Source organism: Periophthalmus magnuspinnatus, chromosome 11, assembly GCF_009829125.3.
Source record: "Periophthalmus magnuspinnatus isolate fPerMag1 chromosome 11, fPerMag1.2.pri, whole genome shotgun sequence".
NCBI lineage: Eukaryota > Metazoa > Chordata > Actinopteri > Gobiiformes > Gobiidae > Periophthalmus > Periophthalmus magnuspinnatus.
In genome coordinates, this window is record NC_047136.2 from 23,464,889 (window position 1) to 23,475,744 (window position 10,856).

A 10,856-nucleotide genomic window follows, 5' to 3' on the forward strand; every position below is an offset into this window, starting at 1 on the left:
TTAACACAAGCCACACAGGAGATCTCAGTGTTTTATTTTCCTTTTCCTGTGTATCGTGTTATCTGTATATTTGTTTGTTGCTGGCTTTTATATGACGCACATCGGTCAGCTGAAGTCGTTTAAAATGCGCTCTATAAATAAACTTGAATTGAACTGAATAGGAAAATACACTATAGTGGATTGGCCGGTGTGCAAAAAGCTAACGCGCAAACTTCAACACACACGCACACACACACCACTTTAAGCGTATAGGATTTATGGGGTATTGAATGACATAATCTCCCATTGCCCTTATTATTGTTATGGATTAAGAAGGCAGATTTGCACTCAGTCGTTTCAAAACACAGTTAAGCAGATGAAATGCTGAGTGAGTTGTCATAGAAATATTGGCCGATTCCATCTAAAGTGAAGATAAAACTGACAATTATTTTAACAGTTTTAGATTTAAAGTGACACATAGGTGCTCAAAGTAACAGCGAGGAACAAAGCAGACAGAAGAATACTGTAAGAAATTCTGCTAACTAATATTACTGCTACAGCAATGTCTACTAGGTTACTACTTTTACTACTACCACTACTAGGTTGCTGCTACTAACGACGACAATAATATATATTTCATTAAAGGTCCTATATTACTCACTACTACTACTTATATGTCCGGAGTTGTGTTTTGTTTCATTCACACATGTTTGAGCAACTCTTTATTATTAGTCTGTCTACATCTCCAAAGCTCAAAATGCTCTGTTCCACCTTGTGATGTCATGAGGTGGTAGTTTTCAAGTTAACAGCGACTTTTGACCTTCTGTTCAGTAGAGATTGGGAATTCCATGGTTGAAATTATCCAGATGATTCTAGTGAAGGTGTGTGGTGTGTTTGTGATGACTAAACATTATAACATAGATGAGAAAATAGTGTAATATGTACACTTTAAGAAGTTATTATTGCAGATATCAACTATTTACCTCATATTTACCCTCATATTTATTTATCCTTATATACAACGTCCAAGCCTCACTGACAAAACCTGAAGACATTCTGGCAATACTTGACTACTACTACTACTACTTACTACTCTTCTATTCCTACTGCAACTACTACAGCTACTGCAACTATTACTACAACAAGTACTACTACTTAATCCTCTCCTATTCCTACTACAACTGCTGCAACTACAACTATAACAACTCCTGCAACTACTACAACTACGACAACTACTGCAACTTCTACTACAACTACTACTACTTATTCCTCTCCTATTCCTACTACAACTACTGCAAACACTGCAACTACTGTAACTAGTGCAACTCCAACTACTGCAACTACTACAACTACTTACTCCTCTTCCATTTCTACTGCATCTACTACAACTACTACAACAACAGCTACCATTACTACAACTATTACTTCTGCTAGTAATGCAACTACACCTACTACTACTGCTACTACCATCACCTGATACACACCTATAACACGAGCCCTATCCCCAGCAAAAGTGTCAAATCAATCCATAAATACCTCAGCATGTAGTCTCCTTCCACACACGTGTTCACTGTTATGTCACTGCAGCAGTGTATAAGTCTGTTAAAAGTATGTTAAAAGTACTCCAGTAGTCCCTGATGTCCCTCACCTGTCATACTCGGCGTTGTCCCTGTCACATCGCGCGTCCTTGTGCTTCTGCCAGTCCTTCCCGTGTTTACACGTCGTCAGCAGCACCACGTCCTCCGCGTTGTGCACGTGGTATAAGGCATTCCTGGTGTCCGAGCCTATCCCGGTCAGGTAACGTTTCCCTTTGAAAACCAGCATGTACTTTCTAAACGGCGGGATGGTGTTGTACTTGAGGAAGCCCCTCTCGCCCCCTGTCCTCGGGTGATCCTTGGAGAAAAGCGGGATGGAGATGTCAAAGTTGGGCCTGAAGGTGTCTGAGCTGATGCTGGCTTTGGCCAACATGGCTTGTCCGATGTCAAACCCCAGCTCCTCCGTGTAGTCGGGCCACGTGCCGGAGTATAAGTTAAATATAAGGTGGTTTCTCCCCTCGTTCCATAGAGGCAAGTTTTGGATCTTGGCTTTAAGGTTGTGCACGTACTGAGGAGAGAGCTGATCCCTGTCCAACGTGTCCAGACTCAAAACAAACAAACACGCCTGTCCCGGGTCAGACGTGTAGAACCTAGACCCTTCTATTGCAGCTAAAATATTCTGATAACTCTCTGAAATCTTCTCTCCTTTCTGCTGGGGGTAAACATACACTTTAAACCCGTTCTTCTGACACAGAGAGTGATCAAAACAGGAGTCCATGCGGCACCGTTTCCCCTTGTAAACACTCGTATTCCCGTCTCTTTTCTGTCTGGGAGATGTGTGCACGTTGTAGTCCTCCGTATCCGCGTGGTCCCAGGGCTGCAGCGGCGGTAACGGGTCTGAGAAGTGCGGCCACGGCTGCTCCTTCCTGCCGCCGCGCTCATGCCTGATGTTCCGCGCCGGTGGCAGGTCAATAAGGAGGTAGAAGAGCAGCGCGAGAGAAGCACCGGCGGAGAGCAGGATCAGGTAACGTTTTTTGGCCTGCATGTGTCCCGGGAACAGAGGCGACTTGTGAGAGAACGATGAATTCAAAGTAGCCCCAAGTTTGGCTCTCACTCGCCCCGGCTGCACCGCTCCATCCTCCGTCTCCCCCCTTCAGAGTATTCGCTTCCCAAAACCGCAAATTGTTCCAGTGCATGTGGGCGATTTGGTTACAAGTCTTGTCCTTTATTTCTCCCTCTGATTAAAGAGTTTGATCATATTTGCGTCAGGTACTTTTACGCACGAACCTGGACCGACTTGTGCGGGGTAACGCGCCACAGCCAGCCGCCTTGGGAGCTCTCCCCGCGGCTGGGGTCCACTCGGCTCTCCCAGATGGAAAGGTACAGTGCGTTTTTTGGATGTTTTTGGAGCCGCTATGGCATGAGGCAGGAGTGGAAAAAAGAAAAGCCCCGCTCCGTGTCGCCTTCCTCCGCTGAATGAGTCTTTTTATTCCCGGTGTTTGGTCACTCCATGGTCCCGCGTGAACAGCAGCGTGAGCGCAGCGCAGCGGAGCTCAGCAGCACAAATGTAACCTGACGAATCCCTGCATTTCGCTCTTATTTATGACCCGCTCCACGCTCTGTCTGCTGTGCGTAAAAATCAAAAGAAAAAGCGGAGCGAGGAGGAGCGTAGGTAAGTGAACAGAGCGGGGCCACCACACCTCGCGCTCCACACCGGGAAAACAGCGCAAGAAATCCTCCAAAAGACGAGATTCCTTGATCCCAGTGTCCAATTACCGAGTGCTCAGTTGTTTCGATTGTTAGTCGGTAACATTCCAATCCCGACACGACGGCAGCTGACGCGACGTCCCACCGCTGCGCACCGGAGCCTCTGATTGGCCCGTGCGTGGAGCGGAAGAGGCGGGACTAAAAGGATGCACCCATTCATAACCAGAGTCCTCTACATGTGCACGTTATTCTTTGGTAAAAAAAAACCAAAAAAAAATACAGAGAGGAGCGTGGAGGAGCTTTGGCCACGCTTCAACAGGACAACAGCCTGGTCCAAAGTCTTCTGTCATTCTGTGTGAGCTAAACTGTGGCACAAGCATCAAAGTTGGATCCACTTCACTACTTTTTGGTCTTTTAACCCTCGTATTGTAATTTAAAGAAGACATATTGTGCTTGTATCTGCTAAACAGTTTTAATCTATGATATTTAGGAACATAAAAGTGAATGCCCTCTCTTTTCTTTTTCCATTCATTTGTTTTTATCTATACCCAATATGAGCACTCAGACTCTACTTTTCATGAGTTTAAAATACAGAAAACAATAAATAACTGCATAGGTCTGTTTAAAACATTAAAACAGCTGCAGGTGTGAGTATAAAATGTTTATTATCAAATTATTACAGTGGCTTTGTGGCACCAAAGTATCCAGTTTGGCATGTCCTTCAGCTGTAGCCATTCTTGGGAAGCACAATAATCAAAAGCTTCCCCCCCCCCCCCCCCATTTCAGTTCTAGTGTAGCCAGTTTTTAGACATAGACAATCATGAGATCTTGTATTAATGATTTTATTTGTATATTTTAATGTCCTTGCATATTTATCATGTGTGCTATTACCGTGGTCTGTGCCTGTGTTTGAATAATTAATAATAATGATAAAAAATAAAATAATAATAATAATGAAAAATTATAATTACAATAATAAATGAATAGTAATATAATAATAATAATAATAATAATAATAATAATAATACATAAAATACAAAAATAATAATGATAATAAAAAATTCAATGATAATGATAATAAATTAAAATAATAATAATAATAATAATAATAATAATAATAATAATAATAATAATAATGAAAAAAATAAAATAATAATAATAATGATAATAAAAAATAATAATGATGATGATGATAATAAATGCATAGTAATATTACTACTACTACTAATAATAATATTTTTTTTATCCAGTAAAATATGTACATTTGATGTGACCGCCGTTATGTTTGTGTTATTATTCATCAATTCTATATTTACATTTTATATTGTTTCTTACTCATGAATAAAAACAGACTATACCTGTTTATTACGTCATATCGACCTTATGTGCAACAATACGACAATATTAAAACAACTTCAGCTGAGCAAAGTGCTTCACATAAAAGTAAAACAAAAAACAACAAATATACATTTAGCACGTGACATAACAAAATAACAATGAAACACTGAGATGTGGAAGAGAGCATTTTGAGGTTTGGAGATGTAGACAGACTAATGAAGCAGGATTACTGAAACATGTGTGAATGAAACAAAACACAACTCCACACATGCTTTTGAGGACATAACAACATTCTAACACGGCGTAAAGCTCACAAGACTCAGTTTTGCGTCATATGAGACCTTTAAATGCCAGAGAGATACACAATAGCTTTACAGAAGTCAGCTCCACTTTAAACTCTCAAGTGAACTAACAAACCAAAGTGACTCGCACGTATAGAAGAGACCACTTGACAGGCAAATTAATAGCGGAGGAGAGCGCCGGCCGTGTGTCACCATGGCTCATAAGTTCCCATAATCCTCTCTGCTGCCAGTCTGCACCACGACGCAGCAGCGGTGAAGGGCCAGCCTCATTTTTTATCGCCCAATTAGCTCAGAAGAGGGGCACTAATTAGCAGGGCTGGCTGGGACAGGAGCCAGGATCCACATGCTGCCCACCTCTCGTCCGAATGCCCAGAGAAGAGGAGGTCTGCGGGGTTCCGGCGCTGTGCTCCTGTCGCTGCTCCCCGTGATCTCAGGGTAGAAACAGCAAAACAACATGGAGGATTTTTCAACTCCTCAGGGATGTAAAGAGTTAGACTAAATGTTTCTTAACTTATTTAGACTATGCTGTACTTCTTTGTCCTGGTTTGGTCCTGGTTTGATGCCAGATTTACGTCCTGATGTAGACTTGTTTTGGTTCTGGTCTAGTCCTGGTTTAGATCTGGTCAGGGGTTATTTACGGGGATTGCACCTTGGTCTTGCGCCTTGGTTTTGCATTTTAACTCAAGACTATGCAGTGTATGATGTTCTAAATGTAATTTTGTTGGATGACAGTAGTGTGACCCACAGATTGGCGGCATGATCCAGCTCCTACATCAGGGGTGTTCAAATATTTTTCACGGAGGGCCACATACTGAAACATATTTGAAGCAGAGGGCCACAGACCAGTGTCGATACAGGGAGTCAAATAGTGCATTTAACACAGGTTTGACAGAGACATTGTACATTTAATAAGACATGAAAGATTATTTTTAGGTCTGTGTCACAATGCAGTGTGATGTTATTCAGGTTATAGAGCTAGAATCTCTTCAATTTGTAGTAAAAAATAATTCCTGATCAATTGGGCCAGTTTAAAAGGAGGCATGAGGGCCAACAAAAATCGGTCTGAGGGTGACAATTAGCCCCTGGACCGTAGTTTGTACAGCCATGTCCTAGATGAATGTTGTCATTGGGCAAGACACTTAACCCACCTCGTCCCCAGTGTGTGAATGTGTGAGTGGTTCCTTCATGTAAAGTGTTTTGAGTGACTTGAAGGTGGAAAAACGCTATAAAAATGGTTCTGACAATGATGAAATAATCTTGAATCTTAGTCTTGAGTCTAGTCCAGACTTAGTTCTAGTTTAGTCTCAGTTTTGATGTGATGTGTGCTTACAATTGTGAACGCACCATTAGACAAAATTTATTCAGAATTTGAATAAGAAAAGCAATTCATAAACTAGGAATGTGCTTTGGCAATATCTGTCCAATATAAAACAGTGTAGAATATTCATAGTAAATAATCAAAATGGTAAAGTAAAAGGCTTGCAAAAATTAGGTATTAAAATATGTATTCATTTACCAAACTCACAAAAACAGAATTGCATTATCTCAACACAGCGCACAGCTGAATCTTAGTAACAAAAAGCAAATAAAATATTGATAACAGATGAACAGAAAAAAGTCTTTAAAGGGCCCATATTACACTATTCTGATCTATGTTATAATGTTGTTTCCTTGTCACAAACAGACCTGGAGTTGTGTTTTGTTTCATTCACACATGTTTAACACACAAATCCTGCATATTTAAGCTGAGTTCTTCTCTCAAACTGAAACCACTCTGTTCCACCTTATGATGTCATCATGTGGTAATACAGGAATTGCTCCACTGTGTTTTTAAACTTTAAAACTGTATACACTTTCACCAGAATAATTTTGATAATTTCAGCCCTGGAGTTGCCAATCTCTACTGAACTAAAGGTCAAATTTTGCTGTTAACTTGAAAGCTACCACTTCATGACATCACAAGGTGGAACAGAGCATTTTGAGCTTTGGAGATGTAGACAGACTAATAATAAAGAGTTACTCAAGCATGTGTGAATGGAGCAAAACACAACTCCAGGTCTGTTTTTGAGGAAGTAACACTATTCTAACGTCACTTAAAGCTCATGAGAGTTAATTTTGCGTAACATAGTACCTTTAAAGTGAAAGTGACACACGTCAAAAGCAGCAAAGCACCAATAATCACTCTAAGTCTTTATAAACAAGTATCATTATGATCCGTAACATCGGTTTTTCACTTTTAAGGTATAGCATGTGAACTTGTGAATTGTTATGTTGTCTAGGAGATTAAGAAAACTAAAGCCTCTTTTCCACTGGCACGGTCCGTTTGGAGCTGTCTTGGGTCTGTTTGGTGCGGCTTCATCCAGACGAGTTGTGATTCTGTGCTCCAGCCACAACTCTGGATACAAGGACATAACTCATGTTTTCTTAATAAAATCAAAATCATAACTATATTATATTCATTGTTATGAGGCCGATGTCAGCCCTGTGAGACGAGGCTAAACAAAACTTTACTAGTGGTTTATCGTCAGCTTTTTGTGCATTTATCTCACTTCTCTGTGCCTCTGTGTTTTAGTGTCTTGTTATGTAATGAATTGGGTTTGGTTCGTGTTAGATGTATTATGCACTGAAAATATTATATTCGATCTTTTTAAGTGAGTGCTGTGTCGATAAAAACAGGAAACAGCTGCTGCCAGTGCTCTAGCTTTGTTTAGCGATGCATATCATCTCAACATATACAGCTGCAACCGCTGGAAATACAGTGGTGAATCACATGATCAAGTCAGTGTTTCATTTTATGTTTTATTATTTTCTGTTCACATATGTTTTTGCTGTCTGTGTTCTCTCCTGTCCAATCATCTAATTTCTTGTGTATTGATGCCTTAGCTAAAGTGATCTGTAATGTGCTGCCCCCCTCTGGGAGCAAGTACCCTCTAGGGTCCACTTGGGACCCCTCAGATGGGGCGGTTCACTTTAGACAGTGGAGACACTATGTCTAAAGTGGTCTGCTCCAAAGCAAACCAGTGGAAACGAGACTTATGAATGTACTGCTCCACAAAGATCACACTGATCATCATATTAACTGTAAGTCTAAACAAACAGAACTTAGTCATAACAATATTTGTACTTGGGAAAATTCTTGACTGACCCACCCTTTTAAAATGTCGCCTTGAGGGAATCTTTGTTGTGTCATAAGTCAAAGTTCACGGCTACATTTTAGTCCATAAAACTAAATGTAGCTCCAAGCGTCTGTCAGAGTGGACTCTGCTGTCACGGTGTATAAGCCCACACTACAGAGGGGCTACTCACTTTAATGTAACATGTATTACAGTATATGTGTATATGTATGTATGTATGTATGTATGTATGTATGTATGTATGTATGTATGTATGTATGTATGTATGTATGTATGTATGTATGTATGTATGTATGTATGTATGTATGTATGTGTGTATGTATGTGTGTATGTATGTATGTATGTATGTATGTATGTATGTATGTATGTATGTATGTATGTGTGTATGTATGTGTGTATGTATGTGTGTATGTATGTATGTATGTGTGTATGTATGTGTGTATGTATGTATGTATGTATGTATGTATGTATGTATGTATGTATGTATGTATGTGTGTATGTATGTGTGTATGTATGTATGTATGTATGTATGTGTGTATGTATGTGTGTATGTATGTGTGTATGTATGTATGTATGTGTGTATGTATGTATGTATGTATGTATGTAAGATAAGATAAGATATGCCTTTATTAGTCCCACAGTGGGGAAATTCTAGAAAATCCAGGAAAATATATGTATGTGTGTGCGTGTGTACGTGTGTGTGCGTGCATATGTTTGTAGGGGGGGGTGTGTGTGTGTATGTACGTAGGTGTGTGTGTGTATGTACGTAGGGGTGTGTGTGTGTGTGTGTATGTGTGTGCGTGCGTGTATGTATGTGTGTAGTTTATTTGTAGCACACAGTGCCTCAGTAACTTGACCTGTTAGTGTTAGTGGTCACATTTACACAGCACATTAGGACATTACAACTGTGGCATAGCAGGTGTTTTGCTCAAGGACACAACAACATTAAGCATTTTCAGTGCAGCTGCCCTGACAAATTCAGTTTGAGATCTCTCTGCATTTTTAGACAGAGGGATATCAGTCTGATCACCATTGTGTTGACACATCTCTAACCACAACCAAGTGCACTCAGATTAGTTTTTTTTTCAGTGACCATGCATGTCTCTGATTGGCTAATCCACTTGTCAGTCACACTCATCTGAACATGGCAGGTTCACCAGTGACCAAACTCACATCATAAACAGAGTGTGTATTCTGGGTCCCAGGCAACACTATTGACCTTATTCCACCCCTCTTCCTTTTGCCACTAAATGCTACTAAACCAGACATGGGGAAACTATGGCCTGGGGGCCACACACGGCCCTTTGGGCTGATTAATCCGGCCCGCCGAACGTGACAAAATTATATTAAAATAAGGGTAAACCTTGTTCAGTTTACCTTTTCAACAAGTTGTTGATCTTTTGGCACTTGATAAAACTGAATGTGAGTTTTTCTGCTGTGTTTATTTAACTAAACACAGCAGAAAAACTCTACTAAAATATTTAATAATTAAATCAGTGCATTTGGAAACAATTTGTACAATGGGCGTTGCATATTCATGCTTTGTTATATGTTACAGGCCAAATCTCTAATGTTATATATACATATATGTATCCTGGCCCAGCCCCAGTCAAATTTTAGAACGCATTGTGGCCCATGTGTCAAAAAGTTTGCCCACCAGTGTACTAAACTGAGCTTTCTTTGTGAATCTGATTAAGAGGGGATCCCAGTCATTTCAATAGAGAATTAGAGAAAAGTTTTGCTGCTAAAATCTGATATAAAGTAGATTGGTTTGTGTAAAACGTTCAACGTTCATGTGACCGACAAGTCAACACTGCACCGACTCTTTGTGAGGATTTAAAACAGCTCTGTGGTCCCTGTAGAACTGATTTGCTGTTAAAATCAGCCGCCCCATGCAAAATAATACAACCCAAAGGACGATGGCGGCGCCCACGGCAACTCCCGGAAATAGATAAATAGCAAGGAATGAACTCAAATCTTCAGGTTAGTGAGAGAACATGCCACGCCAAAACCACGTCTACATCACATACTCTGTAGTATAGAGTAACACTATAACAACTTCATATATTACAGGGGTGTCCAAACTTTCTGCAATGAGGGCCAGATTTGGTGAGGTGAAAATGTTTGGGGGCCGACCTTTCGGCCTGATCATGCTTTGAACCATTAATATTAAATGCAAATTAACTATTTAATATTTTTTTCTTTTTTTTTTTGCAAATGGCTTTTACCTTTCAAAAACAAAATGAATGTAAAATAAAAGAGAACATTTAAAGAGGTGGTTTTGATAATCACAATAAAATAAATTCACAGATTTTAAAATGTATTCACCTCAGAAGGCGAACAAATAACGCACTAACGTGAAGAGTGAAACTGAGATCTGGACTGTAGTAAATAAACCAGGTCTGGCTCAAATACGGTAATTTTGATGCACAAAGTGTCACACAGGTGAGAGTCAGTTAGACTTGTCCTCGCACAGTTCTTGTTAAAGTTCATAACCAAGAATGTCTTCTCACACAAATATGTCAAACCAAACAAACTCAGCATTTTTTAGCAAAGGTTTGAATTTCTTTAAACCCGTCTTTATCCAGTTGGCAATAAAAGTCAGCGAGCTTGAACATGTGTATTTGTGTACACAGTGCTGACGGGCCACAGATAATAATTTTTATTCCAGAGGCTGCGGGCCAGTAGAAATTTGTACACGGGCCGAAATTGGCCCCTGGGCTGGACTTTGGCTATGCCTGATATATTATATTCAAATCCATCATTTACTGGCCCTTGCACTTCTCCCTCTAAGCAACATTGCCATTGCTGTGTTGTGATGTCTTTCTTCTTATTCTGTGATTTTGTCAGGACCTCTCTTC

At 40.1% G+C, this 10,856-nt stretch overlaps 1 protein-coding gene across 1 annotated transcript in view; it reads right to left on the reverse strand.

Moving 5' to 3' along the window:
* ext1b (exostosin glycosyltransferase 1b) overlaps positions 1 to 3,286 on the reverse strand; it is a 202,498-nt gene extending 199,212 nt beyond the window's left edge. Inside the window, exon 1 of the mRNA XM_033975151.2 lies at positions 1,628 to 3,286. Within this exon, the coding sequence (XP_033831042.1) occupies positions 1,628 to 2,559 (932 nt within the window). The 5' untranslated portion in view covers positions 2,560 to 3,286. The remainder of the gene's footprint in view (positions 1 to 1,627) is intronic.
* Between the last annotated feature and the right edge of the window lie 7,570 nt (positions 3,287 to 10,856).